At 40.2% G+C, this 21,533-nt stretch overlaps 3 protein-coding genes across 4 annotated transcripts; 1 reads left to right on the top strand and 2 right to left on the bottom strand.

Annotated features, from left to right (window-relative positions):
• Positions 1–423: 423 nt before the first annotated feature.
• On the bottom strand, positions 424–6,362 carry LOC116332155 (cytochrome P450 3A30). The gene is made up of 14 exons (XM_039613004.1): positions 6,308–6,362; positions 5,738–5,915; positions 5,556–5,649; positions 5,002–5,054; positions 4,655–4,754; positions 4,449–4,562; positions 4,145–4,233; positions 3,884–4,032; positions 3,647–3,774; positions 3,494–3,560; positions 3,251–3,411; positions 1,317–1,543; positions 992–1,154; positions 424–702 (listed from the first exon to the last, which is right to left on the bottom strand). Exons 2-14 carry the CDS (start codon positions 5,806–5,808, stop codon positions 625–627), a joined length of 1,494 nt encoding a protein of 497 aa, XP_039468938.1. The 5' UTR covers positions 5,809–5,915; positions 6,308–6,362; the 3' UTR covers positions 424–624.
• Positions 6,363–6,404: 42 nt separating this feature from the next.
• On the top strand, positions 6,405–14,396 carry LOC116312360 (cytochrome P450 3A40-like). 2 transcript variants are annotated; one of them, XM_039613001.1, is made up of 14 exons: positions 6,405–6,534; positions 6,682–6,775; positions 6,895–6,947; positions 7,108–7,207; positions 9,345–9,458; positions 9,533–9,621; positions 9,795–9,937; positions 10,029–10,153; positions 10,522–10,597; positions 10,683–10,843; positions 10,952–11,019; positions 11,514–11,672; positions 12,279–12,441; positions 12,566–14,396. In XM_039613001.1, the coding sequence occupies exons 1-14, from the start codon at positions 6,464–6,466 to the stop codon at positions 12,671–12,673; spliced, it is 1,524 nt and encodes a 507-aa protein (XP_039468935.1). In that variant the 5' UTR covers positions 6,405–6,463; the 3' UTR covers positions 12,674–14,396. The 2 variants fall into 2 exon arrangements, with proteins under 2 accessions (XP_039468935.1, XP_039468936.1); XM_039613002.1 differs by lacking the exons at positions 6,405–6,534; positions 6,895–6,947.
• On the bottom strand, positions 14,166–20,082 carry LOC116312361 (cytochrome P450 3A40-like). Its single transcript, XM_031729760.2, has 13 exons — positions 19,929–20,082; positions 19,754–19,847; positions 19,265–19,317; positions 19,005–19,104; positions 18,795–18,908; positions 17,554–17,642; positions 17,254–17,402; positions 16,891–17,018; positions 16,738–16,804; positions 16,495–16,655; positions 16,054–16,280; positions 15,789–15,951; positions 14,166–15,708 (listed from the first exon to the last, which is right to left on the bottom strand). Exons 1-13 carry the CDS (start codon positions 19,994–19,996, stop codon positions 15,631–15,633), a joined length of 1,491 nt encoding a protein of 496 aa, XP_031585620.2. The 5' UTR covers positions 19,997–20,082; the 3' UTR covers positions 14,166–15,630.
• Between the last annotated feature and the right edge of the window lie 1,451 nt (positions 20,083–21,533).

Consider the following 21,533-nt stretch of genomic DNA (forward strand, 5'->3'; position numbering starts at 1 on the left):
CTGGCAGACCTCTGATGATGCACAGACTCTTTCTTCTCCACTCCCCTCTTTTCACTCCCCACACATTTATCTGCCAATGTTGCACGTCATTAACTTTTTTCTCTTTTCACTTTTTTCCTGTTTATTGTTTGTGGTCTCTCTGTGCCCCCAAACAGGCCCCACCCTGAGCCTCGTTCTGCTCGCTGTGTCTTCCAGCTCAAAAGAAATTTGTCCTCCACATCATCACCAAACCTTTCACTTAAGTAGTTGTGTGCTCTCTCTCTGGTACTGTAGGGCATTCACTTTAGGTCATAAAATGCCTTGAGGTGACTGTTGTTGAAAACTACATAAAAACGAATTTTAACATTTATTTTGCTACTGTGAGCAGAAAAATGATTACATTCAGAGTTATCTGCAGCACATAAAAATGACAGGACAGAGTAGAAGGATCTGGACTTTCTTTATTGATTTTAAAGATCAGTAAAATGGTTCATCTGTCACTCAGTTAAGGAAAAAAGATGCAGAGGTACACGCTTGGACTGTTTCGGTAAAAAAACTAGCATTTGCTTCTGTACACAAACAGTTTGTAAAGAGCACCATTAAGAAGAGAATCTTTCATTGTCATTTTTATTTTTAGCAGGAAGGTTAAGAACGTGGCACCAGCTTCAGTTTGATTGGTCGTTTTGGCTGTAGGAGACCTTGGATGTCCAGCTCAATGGGGATCTGCAAGGAAGTGACATGTAGAATAAATGACAAATACACACAAAACTCTGTCTTCTTATTTCAGATCTCCAAATAACTTAAGGTGGAAAGCTGATGGAAAACGTAAAAATCCAACTGTTTTATGGAAGTGCTGTGTCAGTCCATGGCTTTTTATCTTTGGACTGATATACACAGTGGATGCATCCCCCATATCACTATTAAACTAGTAGTGAATAATATTGGGACCTGGTTCTTCATACAGCATAAAAAAGGCAATAACAGTCAGAGTGAAGTTGATCTGGGCTCTCACCTCGGTCTCCTTACAGACAGAGAAGCTGTACCTCTGGAGGATCTCCACTATCGCAAGTTTCATCACAACCAGAGCAAATCGCATCCCAATGCAGTTCCTCGGGCCTGCTCCAAAAGGCATGTAGATGTACGGATCAATTGTCTCCTTGTTTTCCTTGCTGAACCTGAGAAACACACACACACACACACACACACACACACACACACACACACACACACACACACACACACACACACACACACATATTAACAACATAAACGGGGTGATGTCCCACAGAGCTTCATTCTGCTTTGTCACATCAGACACGTGTGAATCCTTTCCGTACCTCTCAGGTTTGAATTTCTCTGGTTCAGGCCAAATCTCGGGGTCCCGGTGCATCGGCCAGGTGGGGACCATGACAACCATACCTTTTGGAATCACAAAGCCATTTATCTCCACACTGGCCTTGGCCACACGTTCCAAACGTGAAGCAATGGGGAACAATCGGAGAGACTCATTGATGACACAGTCGAGATACTCCATCTGCATTAGTTCCTGGTACTGGATGGGAGCCTGAACACGAACACATAAACATGTCTCTCTGAGCAACTTCTGGATATCACCCACAAACTGGACTTTTGTGGAGTAGGGGTGGGTTTCAGTTACCGATTTTCCGATTCAAATCAATTTTAGCTTCAATAACGGGATACTGATTCATTAGATCCTGAATCGATTTTAAATATATATGTGTACTTCTCCAGAATCACCAGAATCTCAGGTTAAAGCTTTCATTTCAACAACCACCAAACAGCTAAAACAGTAAATGAGAGCAGATAAACAGATTCCACACAAAGACGTAAACACAAAGCGTGGATCCGACTCATCAGAGTCTGTGAGATGTTGGCTTTCTCACCGGACAGCACGCACACGGACACGCCGTCAGGGCTCCGAAGCTGCAGGTTTTGTCCCTTTCCAACCAAAATTCACTGAACCAGCAACAAAAGAAGATCAAAACTAGCTTCGTATTAGATAAATATCGTCATTACCTTTGCTGTTTTGCTTCCACCACAATAAAAATCACACTTCCTGCAAAGCTCTCTCTCTTTCAGTGTAATTCAAGAACAGTTTACCATCTCAAATCTGTTTTCTGCATTATTCACTTGCTTACCCTCCAGTCTACCGTTGTTTACAGCGCTGTCAGTCGCAGTTTTTAAAAATGACTTCTTACAAGAAAGTCTAATTTCTGCTGTTAAATTCCGAAGAAATATAAACATTTAAAAATTATAACAATTGCAAAACGCTTACCTGTGTCTCAAATAAAACCTCTGTAACTTTGCACTGCTTCACTTCCGCAGCATCAAGTAATGTTCATATGTTGATTCAAGGTTTTCTTCAGTTTATGATCTACTGCAGAATATTTTAAGGTTATCTGCTATAAAAAGCCAGGCCAGGAAAATCTACTTCATGTTTTTCTGTGTTTTATCCTCAGTTACTTTGACACAAAGGCATCTGCTGTGATGCTCACACCTCTGATGAAGTGTCACAAGTGCCAGTACTGATAAATGATCAGAGTTATAATATTTCTGACTGTCTGATGCAAAATTTCCCCATTCAAATCGAATCGAATGGTGGATCGAATCGAATCGGAACCTTGTGAATCGGAATTGAATCTACTATAGAAATCAGTGACGACACCCAGCCCTATTGTGGAATTCTTCTGCCCCCTAGTGGTAAAATTTAAAAACAGCTGTTTGGATTTCTGGTTGAGAGACAGTCTGTATGCACTATTGCAATGTAGTAATTAATCAAAGAAAACGCACGAAATAAGGTAAAAGGAAATGAAACTAAAACAGCCTTGAAAGAAAAATTAAAGAAACATAAAATTTCTTTCAGAAAAATTTGGAGGTTTATTATGAACTTGTTTACTATGCATTGTTAAAAGGTGACTTCTTCTTCTGTGAACTTTTTATGTTGTTTGCAAAGGAAGCCTGTGTTTATTATGTCTTTGTGAAGTGATTTTAACTTGACTTTGCAACCCTCCTTGGCTATCACAGCTCCCTGAGACAGCTGGATTAGCCCCCATCACCCCACGACCCTAAACTGGATAGAAGGAAATGGATGGATGGATTTTCGTGTATAAATCAGGATGTGTGTTTGCATTAAAGGGGAGATAAGTCAAGCCTGGAGTCAAATCTGGAGTAAAGTGGGATCTCATTAAAGAAAGGTTTTTCTCACTTTAAGACTGCTGTTCAGTTCCAGATGTTCTCACTTCTCACGTACCTTGTTAGGGAAGGTTGCATCCACCTCCTCCTGCAGCTTTTTCATCACCTGAGGGTTTGTTGCCAAATTGTAAGACAAGAAAGTGAGAGAGCTGCTGGTCGTTTCGTAGCCAGCAAAGAGGAAAATCATCGCTTGGGAAAGGATCTCATGATCTGTCAGACCTGAGGAGATAGGAGGGATATACACGTTAGAACAGCTTTAAGCTGGTTTTTCCATGTGTGGAGATGTGTGTCCGTGTATCACCTTTATCCTGTTTGGAATCATTATTTTGCTGAGAGTCGATCATTAGCTGGAGGAAGTCCACTCGAGTCTGGAAGTCAACAAACACAGTCTGAGAACAGCTGTGATCTTATGTCAGAACAGGTTATTAGTACAAACACAAACTCACAGCCGTACCTTTTGCTTGCTGGTCTCTCGCTCAATCTTGATCTTCTGTAGCGCAGCGTAAAAGAAGTCTGTCACAGATGTAGGGAAAAAGGAAAACTCCATTTTTTCCAATATGGGACCCATGAAAGGAAAGAAGGCTGAAATTAAACAAACAAGAGGACATTTATTAATGGAAGAGGAAGGACAGCAGCTGCACTGATGATCTATGCATGAGCTGCAGTTATAAAAATGCAATGAATACTTTACCAACAGTGAGGAAGATGGGGTTGAAAAAGTCCAATTTCAGCATCTTTTTGATGTTTGAGACAAAAGGATCTGAGGGGTTGTTGAGAGAGTCGATGTCCACACTGAAGGCGGTGCTGGTTACCACATCCATACTGTAGGGTCCGAAAAACCTGCAAAACCACACAAACACATCAAACATGACCTTTATTATTGCAGACTTAGAAGAGGTGAATCTACAGCTTTTCTGATGTATTTAAATGAATACAGTATGAGAGATCTCACTCTTTCAGCTCTAGAGGTTCATCTTTATCTGCTTTCTTTTTCATGCTGCTGATCAGGACAGCTGAATGCTGCTTCATGATGTCAAACATCTGAGGGACAAACAGACAAAAAAAAAAAAATGTCAACCCTGGATGTAATTACAACAGCACAGAGGTACCACTGTTTTTCTACATCTACATTCAGACTGAACAAAATCCTAAAGAAGCGAGCATTCATGTTGATAGATGTTTGTTTGCATTGTATTCTTTTTCAGCATCAAACAAAAGCCGGAGAAGGCCCAGAGTGAGGGGAGAGAGGGACGTACCTCTTTCAATCTCCCAGAGGTGAAGGAGGGAGAAAGGACGCTGCGGATCCTCCTCCACTGATCATCCTCTGCAATGGACACAGCATCGTACAGCGGCCCATTCAGACGTAAATTCTGTAATGACATTCAAAAGCAGCTGGTGATGAGGACAGAGGCTCAGATTTTTAAAAAAGAGACTGATTGAGTCGTATAATGTCCTTACTAACCCTGCGGTTGGTGAAGAAAGAGTAACACTCCTTTATCAGGATAGTTTTTATCATAGCAGGATCAGTGATACACAACACGGGCTGACGGCCATCAAAAATGCTGTATAAACAGTGAAGGGGGATTAATAAAACAAGAATTAATATGTTCATTTTTCATGCTTTCACACACACACACACACACACACACACACACACACACACACACACACACACACACACACACACACACACACACACACACACACCTGTAAAACTGGAGCATAAGCAAAGATAATAACCTCACCTATTTACATATTGTATATGCATTCAGATTCACACAAACACACACTGTAGAAAACACTACTTACCCCCACATTTTCCCATATTTCTTATAACACTCTTCATCAAAGTTAAAAAATCCCTGGAAACAAGAACGATATAAAAGATCTAATTATTAAAACACATCATGGGCTGTTTATGACGTAGAGCACTGAACAACACCAGATCACACAAAGATCAAGTGTGTAGTGTTGGCAACCGGACAAGGGCTGTACGTGACCATAGGTCATAGTGAAAGTTAAAGAAGGTGGGGCTTATCAAACGGACTTCAACTACACCAGAGAAGGATGATAACACAACTAAAAAAAATATGTGTCATCTTTCAATTATTCTACAAATCATAGAAAATAGTACTTGGATCATTATGCAAATATGACCCAGGTCAAGCTGTTACCAAGACTTTGGAAAATGTAGATAAACTGAGAGAGCAACGAAATCTGGTTCACTGATCTAAGACTGCGCACATAGGCAGCATTCAAAGTGATGCGTGGATCTGAGACATTAATATAGGGATCACACATTTAAAACAGTCCACAGTGGATATAGTATATACAGTATATATAGTGTAAGTGTTATTACCCACCTTTCTATATTTCAACATGGTGCCAAAAAATGGGATAGGTGAGGGCCCAGGGACTCCTAATCTCTTAAATGTCCCATATGTCCAGCAGGAATACCTGTGAAAAACATGGAACAGGTGTAAGAGAATAAAAGAAGAACAAAAGTGGAAATAGCTGAACACAACCAGTAGTTTTTAAAACTTACACAAACAGCAGTGTGATGAGGGCAGCCAGCAGGGTCCACGTCTCTGCGGACAAGAAGAAGAAGTACGCCATGTCTGCCAAGTTTCTCTCGTCTCTTTTTCTGTTTTCTCTCTTTCTCTCTTCTCTCAGTGGTAACACAAGTGTCGTGACCAGAGCCTTTTATTTTGTGCTGCACACACCTGTTGCATGAGTAAGGGAAGTGTGTGAGAGTTTAACAAATAGCAGCGGAGAGCATCAAGTGAATGATTAACGGAGAGAAAGACTGAGGAGCATTAACTGTGTCATAATCACGATTAATAGTTCTGCTGTTTGTGACCCTGCAGTTTCCAGGCCTTCATTTTTGTACTTTATGAGTTTAAAACAAACAAAATAAGCAAAACAATGCAATAAAAACAGCTGTGATTAGCATAAAGGTTTTGTTGTTTGAACTTTAATCTTATTATATTTGGGATTTGAATGTTACAGAGCAGTCAAGTACAGTGTTTTTCACACAGGAGCACAGTCAAGTCATTACGAACATTTTTGGTCAAATTGTTTTATATAAACAGCTTTAAACTTATACTGTACTCACAGAAAAAAAACATGTCCAAGCATGTACTCAGATCTGTGGGTGAAAGTTCTTTTCCTGTTTTCCTGGTAAGAGGAAAGAGGCTGGTTTATGTAACAGGACTCCTCCTCTCTGAGATCAGCTAGAGATTACTTTAATGCAGCCAAGCAAGAGGGAGCCATGGGTTTTGTTCTTTTCTTCTCTTTAGAAACATGGATACTGCTGATCACATTTATCTGCATATTTGTTATGTGAGTTACTGGTTACAGTAAAACACGGTTTAGATTTAAGGTGGCAACAGCTGAATTGGTCAAGCTCAGACAAGCAAGTTAACAGTAAACAGTGTTTGAGTGAACGTGTGCACCTTCATGCTTTAACCCCTTTGATGTTCTGTCTAGGTACGGCCACTGGACCTTTGGTATATTTGAGAAGATGGGGATCCCAGGTCCAAAGCCAGTCATGTACTGGGGGACAATAGCCAGGCACAACCGTGTATGTAAATCCTTGTGAATGCTATTTGTAAAGATCGAATGATTTGTACCAAGTATAGAAGGATACACTGAATAATGTATAACATATCTTAGTGATAAATATGCATTTCCCGTTAACAGGTTCACTTCTTAGATGACTATGAATGTGCTCAAAAGTATGGGAGAATATGGGGGTGAGCTTGTAAAAATGTCCTTATAAGAGTATTTGCATGTTTTTAATGGATTTCTCTGTTTCTGTCAGCACAACTGGATCCAAAGCTCCTTCAGCAATTACAAATATTTTCCACTACAAAAACCTCCCGAAATGCAGATGTGTTCTGTGTAAATGTTCAGTGTGTATGAGTTCAGGAAACCCATGCTGGCTGTGATGGATCCTGACATGCTGAAAACCATCCTGGTGAAGGAGTGCTTCACCTACTTTACCAACCGCAGGGTGAGAACACGAACATGAAATGAACACTGACTGAAACAAAACACCCAACAGTCTGTCATAGTAAAACTTTGTGGTAACTGGTAACCCTGGGATATGATTGTTTTTTGTTTTTCCAATAAAATAAGTTACATTTTACGTATTTTCAAAACGATCAAATCATCCTGCTGGAAATAAGAAATTGGAGAAATAACGAGAAAACATTTCAAGAAATGTTTTCATGAGTTCCCTCAGAAGCAAAAAAAGCTGAAAACACTGAAAACAGTGTGAAAATCCTCTGCTCACATAATTTCCATCCATGTTTCAGATAAACTCTATTCATGAATATGATAAGTACCACTGCACTTGAATATGACATACAGTCAAGCTCTGCTCTTTCATCCCTTTTATCACTGGAAAAAAGCCTGACGTTTCACCCAAAGGTGGTTGAAAAATGCTAATGTTAGCATGTGTACATACAACATACAACAGTAACACATCAAGCATGCTCACTTTCTGGTCTGACATGGCTCTTTAGCTTTTAAAATGATATAATAACACTTTTAACATAGCACAATTTCAAAGATGTAACAACTTACACTACCAGTCAAAAGTTTGGACACAACTTCTCATTTAATGTTTTTTTTTTCTTAATTTTTCTACTTTCTACATTGTAGATACAAACTAAAGAAATCAGATATATGAAGCAAGATATATGGAATTATGTAGCAAAGTCTTGTATTTTAGATTCATTAAAGTAGCCACCCTTTGCTTTGTGACAGTGCTGCAAACCCTTGGCCTTTTTTCAGTGAGCTTCATGATGTGATCACCTGAAATGGTTTTCACTTCACAGGTGTCCCTTGTCAGCGTTCATTTGTGGAATTCTTGCCTTCTTAATGGGGTTGGGACCATCTGTTGTGTCAGGTTGGTACACAGTTGACATCCCTATTTGACAACTGTTAGAATTCATATTATAGCAAGAACCAATAAGCTAAGTAAAGAGAAACGACAGTCCATCATTACTTTAAAAACTGAAGGTCAGTCAGTCCAGAACATTGCTAAAACTTTGAATGTGTTCCCAAGTGCAGTTGCAAAAACCATCAAGAACTACGACGAAACTGGCTCACCATGAGGACCGCCCCAGGAAAGGAAGACCAAGAGTCACCTCTGCTGCTGAGGATAAATTCATCCGAGTCACCAGCCTCAGAAATCACAAGTTAACAGCACCTCAGATCAGAGCCCAGATAAATGTCACACAGAGTTCCAGTAGCAGACACATCTCTGCATCAACTGTTCAGAGGAGACTGTGTGAATCAGGTCTTTACGATCAAACAGCTGCTAAGAAACCATGACTAAGGAAAAGCAACAAACACAAGAGATTTGTTGGGCCAAGAATAACAAGGACATTAGACCAGTGGAAATCTGTGCTTTGGTCTGATGAGTCCAAATCTGAGATCTTTGGTTCCACCCACCATTTCTTTGTGCGACACAGAAAACGTGAACAGATGGTCTCTACATGCATGGTTCCCAGCGTGAAGCATGGAGGAGGAGGTGTGATGGTACTGGTGCTTTGCTGGTAACACTCTTGGGCATTCATTCAAAATTGAAGGCACACTGAACCAGCATGGCAACCACAGCATTCTGCAACAACGCGCCATCCCATCTGGTTTGCATTTAATTGGACCATCATTTATTTTTCAACAGGACAATGACCCCAAACACACCTCCGGGCTGTGTAAGGGCTGTTTGACCAAGAAGGAGAGTGATGGCCTGGCTTCCACAGTCACCTGACCTAAACCCAGTCGAGATGGTTTGGGATGAGATGGACCTCAGAGTGAAGGCAAAAGGGCCAACAGGTGCTCAGCATCTCTGGGAACTCCTGTTGGAAAACCATTTCAGGTGACGACCTCATGAAGCTCATCGAGAGAACGCCAAGAGTGTGCAAAGCAGTAATCAAAGCAAAGGGCGGCTACTTTGAAGAATCTAAAATATAAAACATGTTTTGAGGTTTTTTTTGTTTACTATATAATTCCATACATGTTCATTCATAGTTTTGATTTGCATCTGCGAATCCTTTGCCTTATCATTGTACAAGTATTTAAAGCTGTTTGCCAAACACGTGCAAACATATAACCATGACCTAAAACCACGATCTCTCTAGAACTTTCGTCTGAACGGAGATCTCTATGACGCAGTGTCTCTGGCTGAGGATGATCAGTGGAGACGGATTCGTAACATCCTCTCTCCCTTCTTCACCTCTGGCCATCTAAAAGAAGTAGGTGGAGATATATCAAGGTTACAAAAGAGTATTATCCGTTTTCACCATTGTGTTCTTTTCCTCTGTTCAAGATGTTTAGCATCATGAAGCATCATTCGCGCAAACTGACAGACAGCCTGCAGTCCAAGGCGCACAATGATGAGGTCATTATTGTGAAAGAGTGAGTGATACCATCCAAGCTGAGTTTGTAAAACATTAAACCTCAGATTTTGCCCCAAGATGAAAAATAAATGTATTAGCTGAAGGAACTTGTAGGCTGATTTTGCAGCTGTGTGGAGCAAACGGTTGAAGGCCTTGAATGTGACACTGCTGAGTACAATGTGTGCATTCCAGCTTCTTTGGACCCTACAGCATTGACGTGATGGCAAGCTGTATATTCAGTGTGGATTTTGACTCAATCAAGAACCCTTCCAATCCCTTCATCACCCACGCAAACCAGTTGTTTAAATTTCCCCTTCTTCTTTATATTTTTCAAGGTACTGCCTCTGTTTTGTTTTTGTTTTTTTGTCTTATTATTAACAGATTTATTTGGTAACCAAAGGTTTTAACCCATTTTTTCTTTCTCAGCATGCTTTCCAATTTTTCTTCCTCTTTTGGAGCGTTTGGGTGTCTCCTTGTTCCCCAAGTCTTCTACCGCTTTCTTAAAGTCAGTTGCGGAGAAGGTCAAAGCAGAACGCAACAGCTCGTCCCAGGTTTGGACAAACACACAGCTCAGCATCATCATAAATACAATCTTCTCTCACAGCTCATCGAATGTTTAGCCACGATGAAACTTGCAGAAATTCAGTTGAGAAATCACTAACAGACGACTGAAACAATCTCACCTCATGATCTGTTTTGCATGTGTTAGTCACATCATGTGACCTTGATTGGTAAGAAATATCCAAATCTGTCTGACAGTTGGATCAACAAACCATCAACCTCCTGTGATCTCGACATGGTGTGCCACACATACAAAGAGAACACCAGAAAATGACAGAGGTTTCAAAATTCCTAAAGAGTCTCCAATTATTGGCACCAATTCTTAAACTATTCTATTTCCTGTGACCTGTTTTTGTAGACTTCAGATGATATGCTTGAGCATTTGATCAAGTGTCAGACAGCCAGTGAAAACGACAAAGAAAAGAAGCATAAGGGTAAAAACATCACTACACGTAGAGTCCCTGTGGTCACATGTATGCACATCAAATGTCTCATGCCCACTTCTCTCGTTGCTAACAGGTCTTACTGAACACGAGATCATTTCCCAAGTGACCATGTTTGTGTTTGCTGGCTACGAGACAAGTGCCATCGCTCTTGTTTTCTTGGCTTACAGTTTGGCAAGAAATCCTGAAATCATGAAACGGCTTCAAAGAGAAGTAGACTCCACTTTCCCAAACAAGGTAGAATCAAAGTTTCTGGTTGTGGAGTTGTTTTCTTAATAATATTTGATGAAAACATTAAATCAGAGCTGTCTTTAACCAAAACTGTGATTTGTAACAACCTTATAGGGTCCAGTCGAGTACGAAGCTCTGATGCAGATGGAGTACCTGGACAGTGTGGTCAGTGAGTGCCTGAGGTAATGAGCTTTTACTTGTGCTAGCTGAAAGAAATACACCATGAGACCACATGGTGACAAAGAGAGAGAAGTGAAAGGGTGGAGTTAGATGAAGGTGTGGTAGTGGACAAAAAAAAACTAAACGAAAAAACCTGGGTATACCACAGGTCAGGGGAGCCATAGTGAAGATAGAGGCTCACAGAGGCTGTGATCCAAGCAGCACAGGCAACAGGCCTGTAGGAGCGTACCACAGCCCAGGACCTGAGTTACAGGCTGTGTAAATCTGCGACCCAAGACAGTCCAGCACATACCTGCAGGGTGTGAGAGGGTGTGCAAGCTGGGACATTGCACATGGATTGCACAAACACCAGCATACAATAATAATTAAAAAAAATTCCCACCTACTGAAAAAACAAATACCCATACCACATCAATCCAAATGCCAGTAGGAGTGCTTGTGATCGCATGCTTAGTGTAATACAGACATGTAAAAAGTATTCCCATTTTGTCAACAGGCTGTACCCCTCAATTCCACGTCTGGAACGAGTGGCTAAGGAAACTGTAAAAATCAGTGAAATCACAATCCCAAAGGGCATGCTTGTTATGGTTCCAGTCTACGCTCTGCACCGTGACCCGGAGCTGTGGCCAGAGCCAGAGGAGTTCAAACCTGACAGGTAGTTAGCAAATTATTTATGTTTATCTTATCGTTCTGAAGATAATTAGCAACAATTCTGCAAAGCTACTTATCAGTTACTTAAGGCATGCCACCAAGGAATTTCCAAGTACTACTGGGGATTCTGGGGGATGTTCAGGGTTGTTTACTCATTCAGTCATTCACTGCCAAGATTAACCCTGTAAAGCCTAAACCACTAAAACAACCACAGAAAGTTACATTTCAAACAACTCAGTTTTTATTGAGCCTTTTAAACAAATGTATTAATTAATAAATAACAGTTTGCACATTTGTATCATAGTTTATTATCATTTTTGCTACATCTGGTATTTTTATGCAATTTCTTTCTCACAGTAGGCCTGTGTCCGGTTACTGAGGAAAAAATAAATCACACACAAAAACATGACAGGCTTGGCATTACAACATTAAGCATATTTTCTTATGTAAATATGTTTGTATTATATTTTAAAGGACATATTATTAGGGTAGCATTTAAACATGTGGTCTGTTATATAATTTTCTTAATTAATTAAAAGCAGTCATAGCAGGCAAAAAAAATTCATATAAATTGTGGGTATTTGACATATTTTTTCAAATTGTTTTGCAGATTTAGTAAGGAAAACAAACAGAACATCAACCCGTATACTTACCTTCCATTTGGGGCTGGGCCAAGGAGCTGCATGGGGACGCGATTTGCTCTGATGATGGTTAAACTGGCCATGGTGGAAGTTTTGCAGAACTTCAGCTTCTCAGTCTGCAAAGAAACAGAGGTGACTGTGTGTAAATTACAAACTTAGCTTGACATAATTTCCTTCATGCAATAAGACAGACAGAAAACAACATTTGCTGACAAAAACTGATGTTTCTAATTTAGTGAATTTGTCCATTCCTCAGATCCCATTAGAGATGGATGTTGCAGGCTTTGTGTCTCCGGTTCGACCAATCAAACTAAAGCTGAAGATGCGTTCCATCAGCTCAGCAAATGTGGATCCATGTAACTAGAAAGCACTCAGACAGATGATAAACTCGAATCAGATTCAAACTACAAGAATTTAATATGCAAGAAAAACTCTGGGTATGAAAATACCAATTTAGTATCTTTTATTAATGATCATCTACTCAGTTTTTGTCAGTTGGTTAGCATTTAAAAAAGCAGTAAATAATCACTAATCACTGTTTGATATGTCACATCATTAAGAAGTAATGACACAGAGTGCCTCACTAACATATAGAAAAAGGTGGACATTGTAGAAAAGATTTAAACTACATAAATATTTGGAAAGAGACAACTTTTTGTAAATAATTTTGTTTCTGTACATTACCACAATACATTTTAAATGAAACACCTGAGATGCAGTTGAAGGGCAGACTTTCACCTTTAATTCAGTGGGTTGAACAAAAAGATTGTGTAAAAGTGTGAGGAACTAAAGTATACTTTAACATCATGTCAGGAGCTCAAAAGTAATTGGACAAATTAAATAAGTGAAAATATAATGTTCATTTCTAATACTTGGTTGAAAACCCTTTAATGACAGCCTGAAGTCTTGAACTCATGAACATCACCAGATGCTGGGTTTCCTCTTTTTTAATGCTCTGCCAGGCCTTTACTGCAGCGGCTTTCGGTTGCTGTTTGTTTGTGGGCCTTTCTGTCTGAAGTAAAATGCTCAGTTGGGTTAAGATCAGGTGACTGACTTGGCCATTGAAGAATATTCCACTTTAATAAACTCCTGGGTTGCTTTGGCTTTATATTTCAGGTCATTGTGTATGTGTATTATAAAAAGGCCACCAACTCAATTTGACTGCATTTAGCTGGATTTGAGCAGACAGTATATCTATGAACACCTCCGCCTTCATTCAGCTGCTTCTGTCCTGTGTCACACCATCAATAAACACTAGTGTCCCAGTGCCACTGGCAACCATGCACACCCGAGCCAGTCTAACCTTTCTGTTCTTGAGGCTTATGGTTAGCTTTGGTTGGTTAGCTACATGCAGTCTTCTCTTTATGGTAGACTTGGATATCGATACGCCTACTCCCTGGAGAGTGTTGTTCACTTGCTGGTTGTTTTGAAGGGGTTTCTCTTTACCATGGAAATAACTCTGTGATTATCCACCACTGTTGGCTTCCGTTGATGTCCAGGTCTTTTGGCATTGCTGAGTTCACCTGTGCTTCCTTTGTTTCTCAGGATGTACCAAAGTGCAGATTTTGTCATTCCCAGTATTGTAAGATTTGTCAGATGGGTTTTTCTGTTTTCACAGTTTAAGGATGGCTTGTTTCACTTGCATGGAGAGCTCCTCTGACCTCATGTTGTCTCCTCACAGCAAAATCTTCCAAATGCAAGCAACACACCTCAAATCAACTCCAGACCTTTTATTTGTTTAATTGATAATGACACCATGAAGGAATTGCCCACACCTGCTCATTAAATAACCTTTGAGTCAATTGTCCAAAAAACCAAACTAATAGATCTATAATGAAAGGGTCATGGATGAAGGCTTAATCTAAAGGCTTTAATTTTACACATGTTAAATTACACTTTTTTTGGAAAGGTGATACATAAACATATTTGGGAGACGGCATCTCTTCACTGTGAGAGCTCTAAAAAAGCCGAGAGAGTGGGAGGAAGAGAGTGGGTGTGGATGCTGCTTATCTTCCTGGAGGAGCATTTTTCGTTTGTTTTATTCTTATTAACCCTGCTGTTCATTAATAAACTATTCTTGCAACAGACACAGCTCGTCCTCTGTGGTTTTCTTTGAGTGCATTTTCCTAAGTCAACTAAACATAACTTTTCCAGTGAATGAACGTTCTTTTCTATTTAAATTCAAAAACTCAGGTATCTGAGCCAAAAGCCAAAATGACTGTAACATTGTTACACGTAGACATGATCCACGAAATGAAGCTTATGCGTAAATTTAATAAGGAAGCTCTGTAATCAGCCATCTGCCTGTTTCCTGGGTGTTAGTCTGCTTTTCTGTTCTCTGCAGCTCTATGACTTTCCCACGCTGTCAATCTCAGTAGAGTTATCATTACTCTGGTCCAGTTCTGTCATAATAGGTCCTTGGAGTCTAATCGACAAATACATTAATTCCTAAAGCTCCATAAATCATGTTCAAATCCTCCAAGTGATCTCTCCTTATTGAGCTGTGACAAAAAAGTGGTGGCGCTCCGAGAGGATATGAAAACACCCGAGAAGTGATGTGATGTTTGGAATCAGCTCTTTGGAGAATTAAAGGGTATAATGCAACATAATACTGTAAAACTTTGTGGTCTAATCATGGTGTATTTTAGTTACAGTAGGACGGATATAACACTGAAATTCAAGAGCTTAATCAAGACAGAGAAATATGATTGTGCACTTTTCAGATTTTATAGATTTCAGCTATTTCCAGGATCCCGTAACCTCTTGTTCATATACGACTTTGCATTTCCTCCTCTCACCCCAGACCGATCTAGCCAATGGTGGCCCTCCATGAGCTTGGAGGTTTCCACTTGTTAAAAGGGAGTTTTTCCTTCCCACTGTCACCAAGTGCTTGCTTGTCTGATTATTGGGATTTTCCCCTTTTAAGTGATTGTTGTTGTAATTTGGTGATATATAACTAAAACTGAATTGAATTGAAGTGAATTGAATTGATACATGCTTTAGACAAAAATAGAAATTGCTGATTATTCTTTACAGTATATTGTCATAAACTCTTTGCCCATACTAAACAATGACCGTCCACAAGGGCTAAATGCCTGACTGCCACGTTTTTGTCTTTACTGGATCTATCCTAATGCTTTAAAGCCTAAACCATGAAAAAATTGCCAGAAAATTAAAAAAAGAAATTAAATAGAGTGTTTAGTGCACCTTCAGACAAAATAAGGTAGTACAGGTAGGTAGTACAAAAACTGACATGGTGTTTATGTATGCAAGAAACATCAAGATTAAAATGAAGAATAGTCATCTTCTTAGATGAGAAGGTTAAGAACGTGGCACCAGCTTCAGTTTGATTGGTTGTTTTGGTTGTAGCAGACCCTGGATGTCCAGCTCAATGGGGATCTGCAGAGAAGTGGGATGTAGAATAAATGACAATAACACACAGAACTAACAGTCAGAGTGAAGTTGATCTGGGCTCTCACCTCGGTCTCCTTACACACAGAGAAGCTGTACCTCTGGAGGATCTCCACTATTGCAAGTTTCATCACAACCAGAGCAAATCGCATCCCAATGCAGTTCCTCGGGCCTGCTCCAAAAGGCATGTAGGTATACGGATCAATTGTCTCCTTGTTTTCCTTGCTGAACCTGAGAACACACACACAGTATATTAACAACAGAAACGGGGTAATGTCCCACAGAGCTTCATTCTGCTTTGTCACATCAGACACGTGTGAATCCTTTCCGTACCTCTCAGGTTTGAATTTCTCTGGTTCAGGCCAAATCTCGGGGTCCCGGTGCATCGGCCAGGTGGGGACCATGACAACCATACCTTTTGGAATCACAAAGCCATTTATCTCCACACTGGCCTTGGCCACACGTTCCAAACGTGAAGCAATGGGGAACAATCGGAGAGACTCATTGATGACACAGTCGAGATACTCCATCTGCATTAGTTCCTGGTACTGGATAGGAGCCTGAACACAAGCACATAAACATGACTGATGATAGAGACATATTAAGAGAAGCAGAACCCTGTGCTGATTTTATATATGACTACAATATATAAAATAATATAATCACCATAACACAATATTATTATACCACATCATATCTACTGTATGATTTACTTTAGTTTAGTTATGCTAGAAAGAAATATATTGTCTTATATTAAGATTTCTGTGTTGTTACCTTGTTAGGGAAGGTTGCATCCACCTCCTCCTGCAGCTTTTTCATCACCTGAGGGTTTGTTGCCAAATTGTAAGACAAGAAAGTGAGAGAGCTGCTGGTCGTTTCGTAGCCAGCAAAGAGGAAAGTCATTGCTTGGGAAAGGATCTCATGATCTGTCAGACCTGAGGAGATAGGAGGGATATACACGTTAGAACAGCTTTAAGCTGGTTTTTCCATGTGTGGAGACGTGTGTCCGTGTATCACCTTTATCCTGTTTGGAGTCATTATTTTGCTGAGAGTCGATCATTAGCTGGAGGAAGTCCACTCGAGTCTGGAAGTCAACAAACACAGTCTGAGAACAGCTGTGATTTTATGTCAGAACAGGTTATTAGTACAAACACAAACTCACAGCCGTACCTTTTGCTTGCTGGTCTCTCGATCAGTCTTGATCTTCTGTAGCGCAGCGTAAAAGAAGTCTGTCACAGATGCAGGGAAAAAGGAAAACTCCAATTTTTCCAATATGGGAATCATGAAGGGAAAGACGGCTGAAATTAAACAAACAAGAGGACATTTGTTAATGGAAGAGGAAGGACAGCAGCTGCATTGATGGACATGTTGTAGTGGTGCCCAGTTTGATCCCAGGAGGAGACACAAATCCTTTAGACTGCACCAGGAAAAAATCTGCCAAAGCAAACATGCAGAGCTACAAGCCAAGGTAAACACTTGTTGAATAACGGGAGCAGTCAGAAGTAGCTTCATGTATCAAAATGAATATTTTACCAATAGTGAGGACGATGGGGCTGAAAAGGTCAAATTTCAGCATCTTTTTGATGTTTGTGACAAAAGGATCTGAGGGGTTGTTGAGAGAGTCGATGTCTACACTGAAGGCGGTGCTGGTTACCACATCCATACTGTAGGGTCCGAAAAACCTGCAAAACCACACAAACATATCAAACATATCAAACATGACCTTTGTTATTGCAGACTTAGGAGAAGTCTGCAATAAGAGGAGAGGAGGAGAAGAGGTGAATCTGCACTTTTTCTCATGTATTTAAATGAATACAGTATGAGAGATCTTACTCTTTCATCTCTAGAGGTTCATCTTTATCTGCTTTCTTTTTCATGCTGCTGATCAGAACCGCTGAATGCTGCTTCATGATGTCAAACATCTGAGGCACAAACAGACAAAAATCAACAATGTCAAAAATGTTGAAACCGGATGCAATTACAACAGCATAGAGCATATATCGGGACTTCCAGGCCATACTCGGCACAGATGTTTCTGAATACTATGCCGCCGACTTGGTTATGGCGTTCCATGTATGCCTTGCCTGCTAGCATCTTGCACCCTGCTGTTATGTGCTGGATTGTCTCAGGGGCATCTTTACACAGCCTGCACCTGGGGTCTTGCCTGGTGTGATAGACCCCAGCCTCTATGGATCTAGTACTCAGAGCTTGTTCTTGTGCTGCCATGATTAGTGCCTCTGTGCTGTCTTTCAGTCCAGCTTTGTCCAGCCACTGGTAGGACTTCTGGATGTCAGCCACCTCCACTATCTGCCAGTGGTACATACCGTGCAGGGGCTTGAATTTGGCCTGTAGTGTTGCACACTACATCCGCACTGAGTTCCTGGTGAACACTCTTAGGGTCCTGTTGATCTTGTATTATTTTAGGCATTCCAGGATCCAGGTGTGGGGCATTGAGTCATTGGCCTTTTTGTAATCAATCCAGGCAGTGCACAGGTTGGTCAGCCTAGTCTTGCATGATTCTTGATGAAGAAGGTGCCTAAGAAGCACAACAAGCTGCCAAGCAAAAGCTCATAGCCTTGGCTAGTGCCTTGAAGAGGTACACCAGAGATAGGAGGCAGGAGAATAAATCACCATTCAAGGTGTACTCTCAGTGGCAAGGGAACAATATGAGAACAGCCCCACCAAGGCTGGGGATGGAGCAATACTGGAAGAGCATGTAGTACTTTCAAGTACTTTCAATCTACAGAGATCTACAGAGATATGCAGACTATATTTATGTTACTGAATTTTTATGCACCACGTGAGGGAGTATTATTGCCAGCATTATGTTATGCTTGGATAATGACAATAAAGAGACTTGAATCTTGATGCTATGTTTACCTTTTTTGGGCTTTTAAATTACTTTAAAAATGAAGAGGAAATGACTCTTTTTGGTAACAAGTCAAAGAGTGAAACTGTGGAGACTCAAAAGCAGGCGTGAATCTAGTTTCAGGTTAAGTGAATGCTTTTTGCTTCCTTTGTTGTTCAGCATGCAAAAAAAGCCAGAGGAGGCAGAGAGCGGGAGAGGGATGTACCTCTTTTAGTCTCCCAGAGGTGAAGGAGGGAGAAAGGACGCTGCGGATCCTCCTCCACTGATCATCCTCTGTAACTGTCACAGCATCCTGCAGCGGCCCGTTCAGACGGAAATTCTGTAATAACATTCAAAGCAGCTGGTGATGAGGACAGAAGGTCAGATTTTTTTTTTAAAAAAGAGACTGATTGAGTGGTATAATGTCCTTACTAACCCTGCGGTTGGTGAAGAAAGAGTAACACTCCTTTATCAGGATAGTTTTTATCATAGCAGGATCAGTGATACACAACACGGGCTGACGGCCATCAAAAATGCTGCGTACCGTCACAGTAGAAGAAACAAGAAATAAAACAACTGAACATGTGAAAAAGTGAAAGTAATACATTTTTCACACTTTCACTTTCACACAGGTCTGCATTATTATTATTCACATCCATAGAAAAGCAGTCATGTACTATAGACAACACAACTTACCCCCACATTTTCCCATATTTCTTATGACACTCTTCATCAAAGTTAAAAAATCCCTGGAAATAAGAACAAGATATACAGATGATTAATGAAACTTACCAAAAACACAGGTCACGTTTAACAAAGTAGAGACATCACAGGCATAACAGCATCAGTGATGTTAACTTCTAATGCTATTGAAGTAACGTTGTGAGGTTTTCTACTTCCTGAGTAGAAAAAGCTACTCAGATATTATTGCTTAAGAGTGGTCGTTGTTGTGTACAGCAGCCAGTTTGCATGTTTCATGCCATACAAATGTGTTTGACAACAGGTGCCTAACATTTAGAGGGGTCAGGGTGAAAGGGTCTTTCATAACCTGAAAATAACTGTACAAAACAACAGCTAAATAAAAAAAAACTACACTATTCAAATAAGATTGTACTTGAAAAACCAATGAACTATTAGAAGACATTGTCCTCGGTGTATACAGTGTAGGCTAGTATGGTAACCCACCTTTCTATATGCCAACATGGTGCCAAAAAATGGGATAGGTGAGGGTCCAGGGACGCCTAATCTCTTAAATGTCCCATAGGTCCAGCAGGAATACCTGGAACAGGTGTAAGAGATTTAAAAAAGCAGCACAAATGGTACAAATACCTGGACACATCCAGTATTCTTTAAAACTTACACAAACAGCAGCGTGACGAGGGCAGCCAGCAGGGTCCATGTCTCTGCGGACAAGAAGAAGTACGCCATGTCTGCAATGTTCCTCTCTTCTCTCAGCGATTACACTATCCTTTGTGACGAGAGGCTTTTATCTCCTGCTGCACATACCTGTTCTGTGAGTAAGGAAGGGGCGTTAGGGCTGAGCCAGTAGCAGCAGGAAGCATAATAAACAGAGACAGAGCTCGAGGAGCATTTACTGTGTATCAGTCAGTTTTATTAGCTCTGCCATGTGTAGTACTGCAGTCTTCATCATTTGTTATTGTACAGCCTGGATTAAAAAAGAAAGAAAACAGCTTTGATTAGCAGATAGGTTTTTCTTCTCCTACACAAGAACTAAATGTTTTCACGTTGTAGTTTCTTGAATAAGTGTACAATTCAAACACCAAACATCAAGTCATTCAGCAGGCTATCGGTCAGACTGTTTTATGTATACATGCTCAATTCCATACTGCGCTCACAGCAAAGCATGTCCAGACGTGCTCGGTGCTTTCTGTTGGTGACAGAAAATGCTTTCACTGCTTCTGTCCAGTATGTGCTCACAGCACAGAAAGAGGAACTAAACAAGAAGCACTCCCAGAGCACAAACCTCCACCAAGGCAGCTCACTCTCAAAACAGTATTTACTTTTAAAGGACAGTATTTTGTTGTCTGTATATTCATTTTGTTTCTTTTGTTCTTTTTAAATGCACTTTAAGAGGTTTTTAGTGTAGTTTAATATCAGATAAGGCTAGGATGACAGATGTTTAGTTGGATTACACAAACATTATGTAGGTTGGATGGATAACAGCTATTGATTTGGTAATAACTTTATATGAATAGCTTAAGCTTATTATATAATATTATACTTCAGTGTATTTCTAACTAGGCAGCTCTTTCAATACTTTCTTTAAAGGCATATTATGGACATTTTCTTGAAATAAAGGCAAATGTGAATGTAAAAGTGAGGTCAGACTATAATGTGATATTTACAATCCCACTGTACCAGGATCATTTTCTAAATGTTGCCAATACAAACACAGGCAGAACAATTTTAAGCAGTTTTAAAGATAAAAAAAATATTTTATGAAAGTTTGACCTTTTGACCTTAAAGAAGAGGTCAGTGGTCCAAAGTAATATGATATTTAGAATCCTCATATACTATTCCCTGTATACACCGATATGTTGCCAATACAAACAATTGCAGTAAGAAACATAGTTTTAAATAGCTCTATACAGCTATTGCAGCATACAGCTATATTCTATACAGCAAACCCACTATTGTGGTCCTACCAGTGGCTACAAATCAAAATCAAACGCAGTACCCAATGATGTTGTAATGTACAGGCTATTTCATTTTCACCCCTTACAATGGAACATGTGAGCCTACATGTTGTGTAGCAGGCGGTTTAAGGTGAATTGTACTGAACGAGTGCTTCCTTCCTTAAATAAAATCATGAAAACATGTAGTAGACAAGTCCAGATCAATGCAATAATTGCTGGTTCAACTGTGGAGCCTTGCAGAGCCTTACTGACAGGCTAACACAGATAAGTACAAATATGTGACTCTACGTTCACATGAAGGCAGGTAT

The sequence above is a fragment of the Oreochromis aureus genome, linkage group 6, assembly GCF_013358895.1.
Source record: "Oreochromis aureus strain Israel breed Guangdong linkage group 6, ZZ_aureus, whole genome shotgun sequence".
In the NCBI taxonomy this organism is placed as follows: Eukaryota; Metazoa; Chordata; class Actinopteri; order Cichliformes; family Cichlidae; genus Oreochromis; species Oreochromis aureus.